Below are 19617 nucleotides of genomic sequence, written 5' to 3'. Positions count from 1 at the left end.
ATATCCGTGCATGTATATTTTCATATATTTGAAAGTTCTCTATGTACTCACATGCTTGCGTCCATAACAAACCCTTTGAGGTAATGGAGAGTACTTCAGACTGTAATCCTCACATCAGAGACTTTCAAGAAAGGAAGACTCCAAACGAGTACATTTAGGGGAATTTCCTGCCCTCCTCAGTCAGAAGACCTGGATCCAAATCCTGCCTGTAACTCTTACACTCAATATGACCTTGGTCAACTCACTTTAATCTCAGTTTCCTCATCTGTAAAATGACAGGGTAGGATTAGATGGCATCTGAAATCCCTCCCAGCCCTAAATCTGTGATCGTTTGCTATGATCTCACCAAAAAACCTTGTAACTATATATGTGTGTATGCATGTATATATACATACATGCATGTATATATGTAAATGTGTGTATACTACATGTATGCGTGTGTACATATATACATAATACCCTTTCTCACCACCTCATCTCACCCTACCCCACCCTTTCAGCAGGGCAAAAGTGTTGGTACAGCTAAACTGCACTAGAAGGCTAGTCACTCCTCAGAGGTGAGCACCTTCATGGTGAGTGAGTCACTACTTCCTAGTTCCTCTCCATTGCCAAGACTTCCTCTCCGGCGATTCCCTTAGCTTTGTCCCTCTGGAAGAATGGTTTTCCTTTCAAACAAAGCAATGGAGCAGGATAATGGCTAAGCCACCCAGGAACATTCAAACCAGCTCCAGCTTGTCACAGCCTTCCCTCCACCAAAACTGCTTACTTATTATCAAGAAGGATCTGGGTCTACATTTTTTTTTCTCTCCCTGCTCTGAAAAGTTACCCAAAAATGAATCAAAAACTCTTTTTATTCTGGTATTCCTAGCCAGGAAAATTGCCATGGTGAATATGAATATTGAAGTCATCAAATCTATTTATTTCTTTCTTGTTCCTCCCTCTACTGTTTTTCTCAACTTCATTTACACAAAGACACACTCAGGCCAGTAATACAATGATCAACCATATTTTTCTTAGAAAGCCAATTTTCAAACAAAAATGCAAACAGAAATTAAACAAACTCTTAGAAATGGAGATATAGGGGATAGGCGTTCTCTCCTGGGAACAAAGAGGCAAAGGGTGTGAGGAATCACTAATCTTGAGTTCAGCACTTGGAACAGTCTCCACAGACCCAGTGCCTGCTGTTACACTGCTGCATACCCAAGAATGTGCTGGTAAAAGTTTTAACAACTAGATCTCTGGAGAAAAAAAAACCCCACAACTGCAGGTGCAACACACTTTTAAGTCTAATCTGTTTTATTAGAACTTTCACTACCATTTTCTTAAGTCTAGACAAGTCACAAAACAAATCAAGTCCTGATTTATTGTAGCCTTTGCCAATTTCTAAGGTGAAAATGTCATACTAAAAATTTAACAATCAGCTCTACTTATTTAGACTGGCTTCAGTATACCCCCATTCTGAATATATAGTCCTGGTCCTATAATCTGGCATGTCTGGCAGCTATTGGTCATGGAGAAAGATTCAGAAAGATAATAAAATAGAAGAGATGGGGAGCAACATGGAGGAATCACTGGGTCTCAGTATTTGAGGAGTCCATGGTAGTCCTGTCCATGGTGGTATCTACTGTCATGTTTGACATGCTTGAATGCAATAACCAGTCTCCCACCCACTAGTTCATCAGGGTGTGCCTTTTTCTCTTCCTTTCCCTCTGATAGGAGGGTTACCTTGTCAGTCACAGTGTGGCTGCCTCTGTCTAGGTCACCACTAATTCCCTATGGATTGAGGAAAGGAATGCTCATAGATTCCCCATCCACCAATGGGCACTGACCTTTTGCTTCTTGCTATGGTCATCCTGATCTATATCTTGGCACTAGACTCAGAGGGCTCTAGAGGATAAAGTGAGGCTGGTGATTTTGCACAGCCCTGCCTCACTTAAATCCAATTCGTTTGCGTATCATGGCATCATCTCCCTGATGTCATGGTCCTCTTTGGGAATGAGGCCAAACAACTGAGAACAGCTCTCTATGTCCAAACATGCAATTTATAATGTCATGGAATAAAATAGGAGAGCTTTTCTTTGAAACCGTCCCCCACAACTACTGCATCCACATTCCCTCTTGGCCTCTAGGAGGGGGAAAAATGGTGGGGTGAGGTCCCTTCATTCTGCTCTCCTCTACCTCTGGCTATTCTAATGACTGAAGAGAGCTACCCAATGAGTACCCTAGTTTCTTAGGCCAGGGCAGCTGAGTGTCCCTAGCCCTCTCAGTTTTTGATTCCATCGCCTCACCTAAAACGAGAATAAAACTTCCAGTCCTTTTGTTCTCAGATTGCCATTCCCTCTACTCCCCCCTCAGGTCTTTTCTTTTTCCTAACTTCTTCAGTCTGTTCCAGTTCCCAACCCTAATCGTCCTCATGCATGCCTTTGGCAACATGTACTCTCTCCCCCAGTTATTCAGATGGGGAAGCAAAGGGAAGAGGTAGATATCCCTACATTTGCTACATTTCTCCCTCTAGTCAAAAAAAGTACAGTCCTTGAAAATTAGGTTAAATACTATGTATATTATTAATATGACACATAGTAGATAGAATAAAAGTCAATGTGTTATTGTGGCTAGAGGACTGACCTTGGATTCAGATAAACCTGGGTTCTTGTCCTGCCTTCTCAATTCTGAGACATACCAGCTGTGTGAGCGCTCAGTCCTAGTCAACTCTCCAAGACCATGAGCTGAGTATTGTCTCACATGAGTGATCATTATGTGTCTGGAGGGAGTTTCCTCATAGAGAATTCCAGTTACTCATGAAATCACAGTTTCAGATCTCTCTCTCTCTCTCTCTCTCTCTCTCTCTCTCTCTCTCTCTCTCTCTCTCTCTCTGTCTCACTATCTCTCTCTGTCTCTTTATCACTATTTCTGTTTCTGTCTCTATGTTTCTCTGTCTCTGTCTCTCTCTATCTCTGTTTCTCTATCTCTCTCTGTCTTTATGTCTGTCTCTCTGTTTCTGTCTGTCTGTCTGTCTGTCTCTGTCTCTGTCTCTGTGTGTGTGTGTGTGTCTCTCTCTCTTCCTCTCTCTCTCTCTCTCTTCCTCTCAATTTTCTCTGGACCCTTTTCACTGGTTATCCTCCATGCCGGGAATTCTCTCTTATCTTCTCCATTTCCTGGCCTCTCTCACTTCTTTCAAGTTCCAGCTAAAATCCTGTCTTCTACAAGAAGCCTTTCCCAATTCCCCTTAATGATAGTACTTTCCCTCAGTTGATTACTTCCATTTTATCCCGTATATAACTTGTTTGTACATAGTTGTTTGCATGAGGTCTCCTATGAATCTGTGAGCTTCTTAAGGGTAGGGACTCTTTCACCATTTTTGTATCCTCCAGGAGCTTAGCACAGTACCTGGTATGTAGTAAGTGCTTAATAAATATTTGTTGAAGGGCAAGTTAGATAGTGCAGTGGATAGAGTGGATGGTGCAGTGGATAGAGGAAGGAGGACCTGAATTCAAATCCCACCTCAGACACTAGCTGTGTGACTCTGGACAAGTCACTTAACCCTGATTGCCTCCAAAATAACTAAATGCTTGCTGATTGGTTGACTGACTGATAGATATCTGGCTGCAATCAGGCTTTTACTGGACTCTTCATTGGCTCTTGTTTTCCTGTGATTGTGTTAATAAGATCATAGATTTAGAGTGGGAGGGATGGTAAAAGCCATCACATCCAATTTCTTCATGTTTACAGATGAGTAAACTGAGGTTCAGAGAAGTTAAGTGACTTGCCCAGAGTTACAAAACCAGTAAGTGTCTGAATCAAGAATTGAGTTCCAGCTTTCCCAACTACAAACCCAGTACTCTATTTACCAGCCCACTTTCATTTGGTGGTCCAACCAGTTTCTACTGTCTATAGCTTGTTTGTACATAGTTTGAGGGTTTTTTGCACATTGTTCCCCCATCAGTGAACTCCTTGAGACTCCTTTGTCTTTCTTTGTATCCTCAGCACTTATCACAGTGTGGGGCGCATAGTAGGTGCTTAATAAATAATAGTTGACTGATTGACAATGCATTGAATTTTGGGGACCTAAGGCCACTGTCTGGTGCTATATTGTCATCTGGTAGACTAACTAGTCTCTCAATTACCTGTCATGGGGTTGCTTTCCATCAGTCCATTATCTCAAGTATTCTAGTCACTCTGAGATTCTATAACAGGATTCAGCTGGACTTCCTAACAATGAATTTGACTATCACATAACTTTCTTTCAATTTTTTTTATAAGCTGAAGCTGTAAGTAGGCAACAGGACCTTCTCAAGTACTCTATCAAACATATGGCATACTAGTTATGGGTCTCCAGGTCTCTGACATTGGAGTTAGGTAGTTAAAGGTAGTGGAAGTTCCTTCCCAGACATAAATAAATATGGAGTAAATGCTGCATCATCATTCCTGCTGCCATTATGAACACATACCAGAAATGGAGTGTGCTGGCTTTACTGAGGTTTCTGCTCTGGCCTGACTATTGCCAGGATATTTAACAAGGTGCGATTGAAGCATTCTGCCTGGGACTCTCCTTGGGTATGGCAAACATTTCTAAAGATTTCTCAGTTGTTGCCAGGTCAAGTACTTCTCCAAGTAACCTGCTTTCATCATCCTGACCCTGACTGGAAAAGATACTAGGAGGAAAGTTATAAATAAGTATTTCTACCCTAATACTGTCCATCATGCAAACTCTCTGGTTCTTGGTTCTGGGTTAAGTAATCAGTCACCACTAGGATGTTGAGCACACCCTTCTGGTCCCTTTCAAAGGCAAGAAGTCTATGTACCTCTGTCAAAGACTCAGATAACTGGGTAACTGGCTTCAGTTGGCAGTACTTTCTAAAGAATATACCTGGCAAAGGTCTCACATTATTATCTGTGTCAGTTCTGTAATCCACTAACCAAATAACCAGGAAAGGGGAAGGGCAGACTATATTGTATGTTGCACGTGGAGAGAAATGTGGCTCCTGATTGGTGGAGAGAACGCTATGCTCCAAGCTTGTGTGTATATATGGGACTTCTTGAAGTGGTTCCAGACATTCTTTGATGTGAGACACATGAACAGAGGATAGACAATCCAGGAGGAAAGAGAGAAAGACTTTGGAAGCTGCAGAGATGTAGGAGAAGCTGGTTTTTAGCCTGCCTCCCTGAAGACTCCTGGTTTGAGCTGAGATCTTATCTCATTCACAGCTGAAGAGCTCATTCATTATTGTGTCCTTTGGTATATTCTAATAGGAATAACTTCAATTTCTGTTCATTGTTTTGCTTGAATGGTTGGATTATTCACCATTTGTGATGGTCTTTTGTATAATCAGCATTTGGTGGGAAGTAGCTAAGCTGGTGAGTGTAAGCTCCCCCTTAAGAACAATTAGGGATAGCAAGTTTTTGGTTTTTTCTGTTCTTTTGTTTCCCCAGTTTCCTATCTCTAAACTAAACAGATGTATGAAGTGTGGCAGATAAATATAATTCTTCCCCAATACACCTCTTGGAAATTACAAAAAAATGCTCAGCCTCAGCGATTTGTTGAGGATTGCTTGTCCCTCCCTAGCAGTTACTGGGTGGATAATTATAGGCAATGGCTCTTGGCTCTTCTCTCCACAGAGGCCAGACTTCAGATCATATCTATCCATGCCACCTATGAGCTAGATATATACATTTAGACAACTCACACAGACATACATGTCTTTCAAAATATATCTTTATTTATTTTGTTAAATATTTCCCAATTACATATTAAAAAATTTAACATTCATTTTTTTTTTAATTTTGAGATCTAAATTCTTTCCCTCCCTCTCCCCTCCTTGAGAAGGATACATATGAAGTCATGCAAAACATTCATTTCCATATAGACATACATGTCTCATAGCTGCTTTTCAGGACCAACAGAATCTGTTTAGTGCCACATTTAGAATTTTCTCTTGACCTAGGTAACTAAAATAAGAGTAAATCTCATGTATGTAGTGCTTTATATCCATCACATTTGATCCTCACAGCGACTCTGCACTATCTCCATTCTACAGATGAGCAAACTAAGAATAAGAGAAATTCAATGGCTTGCCCAGTTTCATGCAGCTGATTACTATCTGAGGCAGTATTTGAACAGAGGGCATCCATATTCAGTGAACTATCCAGCTCAGAAAATGTAGTTGGCTATCAGGGGTGGGGAACTTGAGGCCTCAAGGCCACCATGTGACCACCTACCTCCTCAAGTGCAACCCTTTGACTCAATTCAAACTTCACAGAACAAATCCCCTTAATAAAAGGGTTTGTATTGTAAAACTTGGACTCAGTCAAAAGGCTGCACCTGAGGACCAATAAGGCCACATGAAGCCTCAAGGTGGCTGGTTCTCCATCCCTGGTAGCTCACTATTGCAAAGTTAACAAGTGTCAGAGACGAGGTTTGAACTCATCTTCCAGTCTCTACATCTATCAAAGTAACCGTCCCTATACCATGCTTCTTCTCTAAAACATGAAGGCTTTGATAGCGACTGACCAATAGGTTTTGGGTAGCACTCGCAGATTTTGTCTACCTTGCATGAATTTTCTTGATGTGATCAGTGTGCCAAGGATCAAGGATTTCAAAAGAGAAGGAATTCTCAGTAGAGCAGCTCCCTCCGCTGGTACAAACCAAAGTATACCTACAACTTATGGTTTCCTATTATTTGAAAACCATCCATTCATCTGGGCAAAAGCTTAATTAAGGACTCCCTTAAGGACTCCTAGGGCCTCCACACTGCCCACCCCCTTACTGTACATCCTATCCAACTGATCCAGGCCAGGAAGGGAATACATAGAATAGAGGCATGGCCCATCTGATCTGGCACAACCTACATGGGAAGCCAGCCCTTCACAACTTGACCCCAACCTATCTTTCTACTCTTCCCAGTCAAATTGGCCTTCTCTCTATTCCTGCATCTTCCTTCTCCCTGCCTCTATTCTTAACCATCTCCCCTCACCTAGAATGCCCATCCCCTCACTTCTGTCTCCAAAAAGTCCTCCTTACATCTTGCTCTTTTTTTAAATTAAATTTTATTGTATTTTCCAATGAACAATTCCTTCCCTCTCACTTCCCCTCTCCCCAGTACACACATGCACTAAAGAAAAACCCTTATAACAAACATGTATAGTCAAGAAAAGCAAATTCCCATAATGATCCCGGCCAAGCTCCAAATGCCACCTTCTACATGGAGACTTTTCTGATTCTTCCCCCTCTCCCAACTACTTTATATTTGCTTACCTTGTATTTATTCCAAATATAATTATGTTTGTATGTGCTATCTCACCTGTTGGAATGTAAGCTCCTTGAGGGCAGGACCATTTCACTTTTGTCTTTGTATCTCTAAAGTTTAGCACAGTGCCATGCACAGAGTAGGAGCTTATTAGATACTTGTTGATTGATTGATTGGCTAATTGATTGACTACTCCAGGAAATTAGGATACCTAACCAGTAGGCCTCCATATCAGGTCATGTGCCTTCCCTCCATGGTTCTCCACTGAGAGGATTGAGGTATGGGAAGACTAAATTCAAGAATTCCATTCGTCATTGATACTAGAGGTCAGCCAGTGGAGGAGTCATTGGCAGGACTTTGCAAGTGAAGGACCTGGGCAGAGTTAAGTGGAGAGGGGCAAGAAAGGGGAGTCAGAGCTTTAGAGAACCCAAAAACCTGGGAAACTGCTGAGGAGAGAGAGAAAGGAAGAAGGAAAGCGTGGTGGTCAATACACTTTACTGGGGAAGTCTGATTTGGGGAGCTGTCAGGAGAAAGTCCAGGGACCCTCTGATTTCTTGAGAGTCAGCAGAGTCAGGGTCATTCCTCCAGCCTCTGGACGTTACTGAGTCCTACTGAGCGCCCCACTTGGCCATCTTCAAAAATACTGGATTGGGGAGGTACCGAGGAGAGTTCATGTAGGTGGAAATCTTCCTTAGGCCCTGAGGAAAGGAAAGGAGAAAGAAGAGACCTGAGCCCAGGGTCCTGTTTACTCGTCTCTCCCCCCTAAATACAGGACACCAGCAGCCCTACTATGAGCTTGGTGGGCTCAGTGTTGGATCCTAGCTTTAGGGCTTGCCATCTCCTCTTACAGCAAAGTCCTCCATCTTTTTTGGCGTCATAGAGTCCCTTTGACAATCTGGTGAAGGCTGTGGACCCCTTCTCAGAATGCTTTTTTAAAAAAAATTTATAATTTTTAAAAATTATAATTTTAGTTAGTGGCTGGTGAAATACATGCATACAGTGTGTTTGTGTATGTGTGTATATATTATATATATATATACATATACATATATATATATATATATACATATATACACACACACACACTTTTTTTTCATCTAAGTACATATACTTCCTTAAATTTATCCCTGAGTCTGTGGACCTCAGGTTAAAAATTCTTGTCTTAGAGAGTCAATGGGGAAGGGATCCCCATGGGTTCAGACCTTAGCCACTCCCTTAAACATATTGTCTGTGAAGTCTTCTCCATTAGAATATAAACTCTTTTTGATTCCAAAAAATATTTGTATCTCTAGTACTAAGAATAATCCTTAGCACATAGTAAGTACCCAATAAATGCTTTTTCATTCACTTATCTTTTTAATTCTTATTTGTAATAATGTGAATAATAATAACTAATAATGACTTTAAACCTGATAAAGCTGTTCCCTCATAATAGCAGTGCAAAAGAAAGTTAGTGAGAGCGTTGTTATTTCCATTTTACAAATGGGGAAACTTGAGATCCATCTAGACCTTGCCCAGGGTCATCAGGCTAATGATCTGGGTTTGGAGCCAGGCCTGAGGCTGTCAACATCAAAGTACCTGCTTTTGATCTTGGTGGTTGATAGAAAACAGGACCCAGAACCAGCATCAGCTAATAGGTTCATGATGTGATCTGAGGAACACGGAGAAGTCTCACAACTAATCGCTCTCCCACATGGTCACCTGACATGCTACCATTAGCAATTCAACTCCTTTGTATTTACTTGGGGCTCCTTCCTCTTAAAAGGCAAAACAGAGGGAAGATGGATTCCTTTAATATGAATATGAATATTAGAGTGGCGGAAGGGGGTGCTGGAGCCAAAATCAGGAGATTTCCTGGATGCAGCTCCCACCTTTGGCATGTACTAACAGCGTACAAGTCACTTAACTTCTCTGAGACTCAGTCTTCTCATCTCTAAAATGGGGAGAGTAACACCTGTAGTAACCAAGTTTTCTTGAACCTCAAATGAGATAATGTATATAAAGCATTCTGTCACCTTAAAACCTCTAGATAAATTTTATTATGAATTAGTTTATTAGCTGTTTTAGGTTGGTACGAGGTTCTGTTTGGGCACTTAAAAGCAATGAACTGAACTCTTTAGAGCTGTTGACCTGGAATAAGTCACTCAATATAATAACAATTACATATTTATTAATATTATTATTAATACTCTATTATTAGTTAATAATTGCTATTATTACTTTACTGTTTGCAAAGCACTTAACAAATATTAATTTATCCTCACAAGAACCTTGATTATCTGCATTTTACAGATGAGGAAACTGAGGCAGATATCTGTTAAGTGACTTACACAGAGTCACACAGCTAGTAAATGTTTGAGGCCAGATCTGAACACCATGTCTTCCTGACTCCAGGTCCAGTGCTCTATCCATTTCCTTAACTGTCCAATGAGGGAATTGGGGTAGACAGCCTTGGGGGTCCCTTCTATGAAGCTACAACCACCTCTAGGTGTCTTCATCTATACGGTGTTTACTATGTGTCAGGTATTATTTTAAGTGCTTTACAATTATCATCTAATACAATCCTCACAACAACCCTGGGAAGTAAGTACTGTTATTATCCCCATTTTTGGATGAGGAAACTGCTGCAAACGGAAGTTCAGTGACTTACCCAGGGTCAATAAAACTGCTATGTGTCTGAAGTCATTTTTGAATTCAGGTCTTTCTGACAAGATTGAAACAATCCCTGCCCTCCGGAAGCTTTTATTCACTCTGAACCTCAGAGTTACCTTTGACTGTCTCCTCTGTTACCTGACATAACCAAACAGTTGCCAAACCCTGTGCCTCCCCAGTATTTCCGGCACTCACCCCACAACCACTCTAGTTTCACTCTAGTTTCACTCTAGTTTGGAGTGGATGGAAGCTAAAAAGAGACAGATTTCAATGCATTTTTAAAATTCCTTACAATTAGCATTACCCAAAAGTAGAATGGGAAACCTTAGGAATTAGTGAGTTCCCCATCCCTGAAGATCCTTAGGTGAAGATTGGAGAGAAGACCAGTCAATCAATAAATATGCGTGGTTCTGTTTAGTCATTTTTTCAGTTGTGTCTGACTCTTTGTGACCCCATTTGGGGTTTTCTTGGCAAAGATACTGAAGCGGTTTGCCATTTTCTCCTCCAGCTCATTTTACAGATGAGGAAACTGAGGCAAACAGGGTTAAGTGACTTGCCCAGGCTCACACAGCAAGGATTTAAACTTCAAGATGATGAATCTTCCTGGCTCTAGGTCCAGCACTCTATCCATTTCACCACTTAACTGCCCCCAAAACATGCATTAAATGCCTACTGTGTTCCTGGAATTGTGTTAAGTGCTGAAATATTGTAGAAGGGAGACCAGCTCTGCTAGATGACTGCAGAGGTTCCCTTCTAATGGTGAGATGATGGGATTCTGGGAGGCCCCCATTGCCTCTCATCTAGATTATGGTAACAGTCTCCTAGTTTGACTGCTTCTTCCATCCTCTCTCCACACAGCTGCCAAATTGATATCCTGAGGCACAGCTCTGATCTTGTCACTCAAGGCAGCAACTTATTGTTTACCGCTAAGATAAAATATACATTCCTTTCTTTGGCCTTTACAGCCCCCTCCAGCCTGGCTCCAGCCTCCCTTTCCAGGCTTACTGCCCATTCCTTTGCCTCTTGAACTTCACATTCCAGCCAAACCGGCTGCCTTGTTCTCCCTCACACATGACATTCCATCTCCTATCTCCCATCTTCATGGTGTTGCCCTGGCTCTCTCCTAGAACATGTGGAATGCACCCCCTTCCTCACTCTTCTGCTTCTTGGGATGTCTAGCTTCCTTCAAAGCTCAGTTCAAGGGCCACTTCTTACAGGAAATCTAACCTGATGTGCACATCTAGTTGTCATTGTCCTCACCCTAGAAAATTACTTTGATATATTTTGTGTTTAGTTTTTCTGTTTACATGTAGTTCACTCCTCCCCTCTCCCCCTTTCTCCAGAATATAAACTCAAAGTCAGGGACTGCTTAATTTTGGTATGTCTATCCTCAGCACCTAGCATATAGATGTTTGCTTGTTGGATAAAAGAAAGAATGAAAAACAACTTATTAAGCATCTACTATGAGCCAGGCCCTCTTTCTTCTACTTTTTGATCTGAGTTTAGATCTGAGAAATTATAGGGAGGGTAACAAAGGGTAACAAAGAGAGACAGGGTGGTATAAGGGAAAGGGAAGGGAATAAACATTTCTATAGTGCCTACAAGGTATCAAGTTCTGGGCTAAGGGCTTTTTACAAATATTATTTCACTGGATTTCCACAGCCATGCCAGGAGGTAAGTGTTCTTAACATCCCCATTTTATTGTTGAGCAAACTGAGGCAAACAGAGGCTGAGTGACTTGCCCAGGGTCACAGCTAATAAATTTCTGAGGCTGGATTTGAACTCATGTCTTTCTGACTCTAGGTCCAACACTGTATCAAGGGCTGAACTTGGTGTTAGCAAGACCTGAGTTCAAATTTTACCTCCCATACTTGCTGGTTGTGTAATCCTGGACTATAATCACTATGTAAGCTCTCTGAATCTCAGCTTTTTCATCTACAAAATGAGTTTTGGATTTAACGGTCTCCAAGGTCCCTTTCAACTCTAAATCCATGATCATATATCACAGCCTTTCAATTAGCAATGATAGTATTGATCTGATGAATGCTCTCGAGGGGGGAAGGGAAGGAGGGCTGCTGCTGGGCAGGTGGCAAGGTGCCCAGGCAAGCCTCAGTCTCTTTCTGGAAGGCTGGAAGGGACATGAAGGATGGTCTAAGGCCAGCTAGCTAGATCCAAGGAGCTGAGTTTGTCTTCACCCACCAGACCACACAGTGGTAGGCCCAATGGATCAACTCCGAAACTTCCTCTGAAAGCCTAGAGGAAAAGAAAGGATAAAGAGGGGAGGGGAGCAGAGGAGAGAAGAGGGGAGAAGGGAGGGGAGGGGAGGAGGGGCTGTAGGGGTGAGAGACAGACAGACAGACAGACACAGAGAGAGAGAGAGAGAAAGAGAGAGAGAGATGGAGAGACTCCCTATTTGAATACAAGTTCCTTGAGGGCAAGGATATCTTGCTTTCCACCTTTGTATCTGGGGCACTCAGCACAGTGCCTGGCATATAGTAAACAAACACTTCATGCATCTTTCCATCCCTGGGTCATCTCTGACTCATCTCTTTTCCTCAGTACCTTCATCTAACCAGTCAAGTCTACCTTGACATTCCACCTCCATACTTTCCACATCCACCTGGAGTTATAACTAGTGTAAGGCAGCTAGGGCTTTGCCCAAGGATGCCAGCTCCTAGTGGAAGAGGAGGGAGCACATTTCCTCTCCAGGAGCATTCATTTCCTCCATGAAGGAAACAAGCTTCCTTCCAAAAATAGTTACTGTGACCAAGTTTCATTTTCCAGTCCTCCGCAGACATGAGGCTACCACCACTCACATGCCATCACTCTGGTACCCTTCTCCCCTGTCCTGGGCCTCCTTCTCACCCCAACCCTTACAGGGGCAGACTTTTTGTAGGATGGACCAACCCCTCCCCTGGCAGGGTGAAACTACTGGTAAGACCAGAGCTGGGAAACTTACAGCTTTGAGGCCACATGTGGTCCTCTAGGTTGTCAAGGGCAGCCCTTTGACTCATGGCTTCAAGGTTGAAAGTTCCTTACTCTATGTTAGACTATCATTATCTTGGGCACTGCTACCCTTCCCCAAATGAATTTCACCCTGGCACAAGAATTCCTAGTTATAGTTCTGCATACAGACCTTGCCTTCCCCTTCCCCCATCCCCTTCCTGAGGGAAGACCCAATCAGGGGTTGTTTAGGTATTTATTACCTCAAATCGAGTGAGGAATTCCTGCAGGTTTGGGAAAGGGTCGATGCATGTTGGCACAAACTTGCGGTTCAGGTCAAGAATGTCATACATGGAGAAATCCACAAAAGTCATCTGAGGGTAGCAAAGGAAGAAGGTGAAAGGGGGCCAGGAGCTTTTACTTGGGCCAACACCTGTGGGGCTAGTACCACCCTTTCCACCCTTCCCTGCCCTCTTGCCTCTATGTCCTTTCCCTCTGTCCTGCATGATTTAGAAAGCTAGCTAGATGGCCCAATAACCAGACAGTTGGAGACCAGAAAACATGAGTTTCAGTCCTTCGCCCTTGGGAAGTCACATAACCTCACTCGGCTTCAGTTACTTTATCTGTAAAATGGGGATAATAAGAGCACCCACCTCCCAAGTTTGTTGGGGGGAAATTAAGTGGAATAACAAATGTTGAGAGCTTTGCAAATTGTGGAGTGTTGTATAAATGCTCACTAAGGTTGCTATTACTGATCCTGAACCACGAGAATGCTATTTATTGAGTAAACACTGTGTATGTGACATCCTATGCTACTGGCCAAGATCTTCTCCTGGAATGTCCTTCCCTTGCTTCCTTCCCATTCAAGGGACAGGTAAGGGGACCGTATGTGGTATTTCATTATGGAAGCAAGATGGCTCAAGGGGTAGAGTGCTGGACCTGGAGGCAGGAAGACCTGAATTCAAATCCAGCCTTAAACACTTGTGAGCTGTGTGACCTTGGGCACATTACTTGGCATCTGTTCAATGGAGATGATAATGGCACCTGTCTCTTGAGGTTGTTGTGAGGATAAAATGAGTATAAAAAGTTCTTTGCAAACCTATAAAAATGCTGGTTGCTATTTTTGGTATGGGGATTTTCAGAGGAAGAAACTAGCTCTACCAATATAGGCGAATATCCCCTATGCAGTGTATAGTCTTGGAGAGCTGCCTAGAGCACCAGGAAGTTGAATGACTTATCCAAGGTCACCTAGTTAGTATGTGGTAAAGGTGGGTTTAACTGTTTTTACTGGCTTGCAGTCTTTCCTATAATTCATTTTGTACTTGATTGCGTTCTGTTTTTCTTGTTCTTTACCTCTTTAGACTCTTTGCACTAGATTGCCCTCAAGGGCAGAGAAAAGACTTTGTATTTCTACTCCCCATTCCCATTCTTACCTACCCTTCTTATCCCCAACAAATGGTTAACACAGAGCAGACTTAATGCAACCTAGCGGGCATTTCCTGAGTCCTTATTAGCTGTCCAGCCAAACTGTGCTCCATCCTTCCCTCATGCACATCCTCCACACCTCTGCCTATCAGAATCCTTCTCTTCCTTTAAGGCTGAACTCAAGGGTCATTTCTTCCATAGGCCCTTTCCTGAACTCTCCCACTGATAGCGTTCTCTCTCCTCCAATTTCCCAATAGCTTTTTGTCTGCCTCTCTCTTACTGTCCTCTTTCCCAACACTCCCTGCTTATCCAGGAAGGGCAGGAACTATTGATTTCTGTCTTTGCATCCCCAGCACCTAGCATGGTTCCTTCCTTGCACAGAGTAGGTGCTTAATAAACCCTTAAATTGATTGATCTGTGTACAGTACAATGCAAGCTCTTTGAGGGCAGGGACTGTGTTTTTTTTTAAATGTGTTTCCCCAGTGCTTTTCAAGTAATAGATGCTTAATAAATATTTGGTGATTTTAATTGATTGCTTCATGACCCCACACTCTTCCCTTATTTCCCCCAACATACACACCAGAAAAAGGCTCATCACAAACCTTCTTTCCAGCAAACCACCTCCTTGTACCCAGGAAATGGGAGAAGAGCTGTAGAGTTTTAGGGAGGTGCTGTAGGTAGATGAGTCTCATATTTTCCTGTGGAGAAAGAGTGAGAGGCTGGGAGGAAGAAGAGAAGAATCACCAGGGAAAGTAGTGAGATGGAAGTAAGAGGAGAATCAGAAGAAGGTGACATCCCAGGAACCATGGGAAGAGAATTAAAAATGGCGAGTGGGGGTGGGAAAGGTGCTCAACAGCATCAGGTGAGAGATAATAAAGAAGAACGAAGGGCCGTTGGATGTGGCAGTCAGGCAGTCACTGGTGAACATCAAGAGCTCAGATTCAGTGGGCTGGAGGTGGCAGAAACCAAACTGGTAAGAGTTAGGAATGGGACGGAGAGGGCTGTGTGAGGATGTGGAGGTTGTTCAATGAGATGTGTGACAAGAAATAGAGCAATAAGATGACAGCAAAAAGATCCCAGATCTAGAGGAAACCTTAGAAACCATCAGGTATAATCCTTAGGCAGAGCCTGGGCAGGTGAGATGAACTTATCCAAGGTCCCAAAGGTAGTAGGAATGAGCAGTGAACATAGAATCCAGGGCCAGTGCTCCTTCCACCATACTGTGGAACAGTGGGATCATCTGAGGAACGTTTTTAAACATGGGATGGCTGTGCATTCTACAGGCAAGAATGGAGAAAGACAGAGACAGAGACAAAAAGAGAGACAGGTTGAAGATGGTGATGAGGAAGTAAACATAGGCCTTCAGAGATTAGGAATGGATAGAATCTAAGACAGTGGCAGAGCTATTGACTTCACAATAAAAAACAAAAACTATACATACCTTTTCTTTTGAGACTGGAATAAAGGGTGAGAAATTAGATGTAGAAACAGATTATTGAGGGGGAGAAGTGAGGGTGGATTTGAGACCTTGTGCTGGCTGGTCTTGAACTTCTGAGGTCCTTATTCTTCTGTTGCTCTCTCCCTGCCTTCCTCCCTGAGAGCACCTTCACTTTCTCAATGACCACCATCACTTACTTCTGGGATCTTTATCTCCAGTCCTGTGCTCTTATCTCCATCAGTTGACTTGTCATTTCCACTTGAATGGCCCATCGTCACTGTTAACTCAACGTCTAAAACCCAACTCATCATCCTTACCCTCTCCAAATTCAGTCCCTCTACTGGCTTCTCTTCAGGTTCCACATTTTCACAGAATCTCTGGAAGGGACCTCAGAGACAATCTTCTTGGTGCCCCTGTTTCTGCTGAGGCTACCATCATCCCTCTGGTCACCCAGATCAATAACCTTGGAGTCATCCTCGACTCATCCTCCCTCACCCCATGTATGGGAGTTGCCAAGACTTGACAGTTCCATTTTCACATCTTTTTGCATCTATCCTCCTCTCTCTGTTCACAGCCCCACCCTAATGTGGGCCCTCATCATCTCTTAGCTGAACTATGGCCTCCTAACTGATCTCCCTATGTCAAGGCTCTCTCCTCTCCAATCCATTATCCACATAAATTGATTTTCCTAAAGCATGGGTCTGACTGTGTCACTACAGTGCAACAGGCTTCAATGGATCATTATTGCCTCTAGAATTAAATACACAGTCCTCTCTTTGGCCTTAAAGCCCTTTACCACCTAACTCTGACCTGATTGCCAGGCTTATCATCCAGAAAACCAAGGCTGAGGAAAACAATGTTTTAATCCTATTCACAGTAGATATATTTATTGAATTTTCTGGGTGTTTGTTTTAAGCAATGATCAGGTTTCTGGACTATTCTGGTATCTCTGACTGATATCTGAAAGTCTTCCTATTCAACCCTTCTCTCAAACACTTAAAGCTATTTGTTTTATGCTGGCTTGATATGATTTTATACATATTAAAGGGCCATGTCCCATTTACGCAGCCCTATGGGCAGGGATGTGCTGGAAACATCTAATAACTGAGCATTCCAGAAAGAAAAAAACAGGCATGTCTCCTTTTTGAATTTAATCTGCAACATGAACACTCTCTTAAGTCAGAACAATAAATCAAGCCTTGACTTGTGGCAGTTGCTGAATCCTGAGGTATAAATACTCACATGAAAATTTAATAACCAGCCCTCGCCAAGCAGGTTAGAACTGTCTCCAGCACAGACAGACCTGCTACGCTGTCTAGTAGCTGTCCTTACCCGTCTCTCCTAGCTTTTGCGCAGCTGTCTCCCTTCTCATTTCTACCTTAGAACCCCTAGCTTTCTTCAAAGATCAGATCAATTTCTTCATTCCCCTACATGCAGCCTTCCCTCGATGCTAGAGATTCCCACCCACATTAATAATTTTTGTCTCTTTGTCCCTGATTCTTGGAGCAGAGTAAGCACTTAATATTTGTTGATTGATGCATTCATTTATTTCCCACTCTGCTCTTTCACTGCTCAAATCCAGTCAACCCCAAATCCTACTGATCATTCCTCAGAAAGGTTTCTCAAATCTACCACTTCCTTTCTAACCTTCACTACTATAGTCTTAGTTCAAGGCCCTCATCACATCCTGCCTAGGGTCGTGTAACATGCTCCTAAATTGTCTTTATTCCTCTATATTTTCTGCCCTCTTACTCACCCATCATGTCTCAGCCTGACTAATCCTCTCTAAACCTTTAATAGTTCCCGGTTACCTCTCCTCGCATTGAGTCTAAACGCTTCTCTCTGACTTTCTAAATCCTCCAGAATAATCTGTCCTTTGCCTCCCTATGGAGTCTCATTCTCCACTTCTCCGAGCCATTCCTCCTTTGCTAATGGCTAAACTGTTCTCTTACTGTGCAGACAAAGCAACCTCACCAGACTCATTTCAATTCTGTGCCTTTCATATGGTTTTCCACTCCTGGATTTTCTTTCCTTCCTGTCTTCTATCCAAATTCTGCCAGTCCTTGAAGGTTCAGTTAAAAGTCCTATTTCCTTTAATGAAAGCTTCACTACTGACTACAGTCTGCATTCATCTTCTATCTAGACTTCCGTAGTATTTGTACTAGAAGTCAGCAGCCCTAGGATTTTTAGTCCCAGGATTCCTTTACATTCTTTTTTGTTCTTTCTTTTTTTGGGGGAGGCAATCAGGGTTAAGTAAGTTACCCAGGGTCTCACAGGTAGCAAGTAGTGTCTGAGGTCAGATTTGAACTTAGGTCTTCCTGATTTCAGGGCTGGTGCTCTATCCACTGTACCACCTAGCTGCCCCTGATAGTTTTATATTCTTAAATGAAGACCTCCCCCTCCCCAAAGAGCTTTTGTTCATGTGGATTATATCTTTCAACATTTATCACATCAGAAATCAAAACATTTTAGTATTGTTATGAAAATTCTTTCAACTTTGAGGATCCCCTGAAAGGGTCTCTGAGACTCAGACCATGCTTTGAGAACAGCTGGTCTAGACCATAGTACCAAGCAGGCAATATATCATTACATCAAGGACCTGGACTTTCATTGGCTTGGTAAATCCCCACATCCCCATCAGTCTATTACTTATTATCAGTCTATAACTAAATACTCAGGACATTTAAGAGACTCCGCCATTGTCACCCAGCTATTACGTATCAGGAGGAGCATTTGAAGCCCACCTCACTCCCCACTCTATCTTCCCAACTCCACATCCCACATGTGGCTTCTTCTGTTTTTTGGTGTCCTGGACTCCATTGGCAGTTTGAAGAAGCCCCAGATCCTTTGTCAGAAATTCACGGAATGAAGAAAACACTAACTATTTTTTCCCCAATCAAGGTCATAGCTCCTTGAAATCTATCCATGAAACCCCAAATGGGTCCCAGGATAAGAACCCCTGCAAAAGCTTGTATTTCTGTAGTGCTCTACAATTTACAAAGCACAAGAACACTGGGAGGGGAGTAGTGCAGGTATGATGATACCCATTTTACAAATGAGAAGACTGGGGTTCAGAGGGGGTGTGAATTTCCAAGATCACACAACTAGCAAATGTTGGCATCAAAATTCAAACATGCATGGCTCCTCCCTCTAGGACTGTGCTTTGTCTACTACCCCATGGTATCTTCTTAGTCTGTGTCCCTCACAGTGCCTGACACAGTGTTAAAACTCAACACAGGTACTCAGTAACTATTTATGCAATGATTAATTGGGAATCCGGAGGTAAATGTTCCCTGGGAGGCCAGGAAGGGGGCCCTCATCTCTGCCCTGAAAGAAAGAGAGAGGCAATGCTTCTACAGCATTTGTGACAAGTGTATCCTGGTAATGTAACCTGCCCATGAGTGTGGGGACACACATGTACACATTGTCTTACACATCTAGCTTCCCAGTAAGAAGTGTAGGTTGTCCACTTGCCTGAGCGTACCTCCCCCCGCCCGACACATATGCTCCGCACTGATTGATGTAAGAGGAGACTTCTCTCTCCTCTCTCTCTCTCTCTCTCTCTCTCTTTCTCTCTCTCTCTCTCTCTCTCAGACCTTCCATTCCTTCCCTCTGTCCCTCCCTCCATCCTAGAGAACTCACTACTGGTTGCTTCCCCAAGAAGGTAGCATCCTACTCACAAAGTCTGGGTCATGGCAGACCCTCACCAGCTGCATTCGGAAATCCATGGCTTGACTCTCCAAAATGTCCACCCGCACTTTCTCCTCCTCAGTATCTCCACCTGCAGCCAGGCATAGTGCAGGCTCATCCTGCCCCACCCGGCCTCCTCCTTCCTTCCCCCATGAGGTCTTGGACCACTCTTCTACCCATCTCCCCACACCACATACACACACACACACACGCACGCACACACAC

At 43.0% G+C, this 19617-nt stretch overlaps 1 protein-coding gene across 4 annotated transcripts in view; it reads right to left on the bottom strand.

The window, feature by feature from the left end:
* Positions 1-7722: 7722 nt before the first annotated feature.
* Positions 7723-19617, bottom strand: part of LOC140527370 (glutathione S-transferase Mu 1-like) — a 15027-nt gene continuing 3132 nt past the window's right edge. For 2 of the 4 annotated variants that reach the window (XM_072644261.1, XM_072644262.1), the window contains exons 6-9: positions 19383-19483; positions 14867-14962; positions 13103-13213; positions 7723-7942 (exon numbers count right to left, since the gene is read on the bottom strand). In XM_072644261.1, the coding sequence (XP_072500362.1) occupies positions 7853-7942; positions 13103-13213; positions 14867-14962; positions 19383-19483 (398 nt within the window). In that variant the 3' untranslated portion in view covers positions 7723-7852. The remainder of the gene's footprint in view (positions 7943-13102; positions 13214-14866; positions 14963-19382; positions 19484-19617) is intronic. The other 2 variants (XM_072644264.1, XM_072644263.1) reach the window with 2 other exon arrangements.

Source organism: Notamacropus eugenii, chromosome 2 (assembly GCF_028372415.1).
Source record: "Notamacropus eugenii isolate mMacEug1 chromosome 2, mMacEug1.pri_v2, whole genome shotgun sequence".
Lineage (NCBI taxonomy): Eukaryota > Metazoa > Chordata > Mammalia > Diprotodontia > Macropodidae > Notamacropus > Notamacropus eugenii.
The sequence above is the reverse complement of the archived record's forward strand: the minus strand, read 5'-3'. Positions and strand labels throughout refer to the sequence as shown.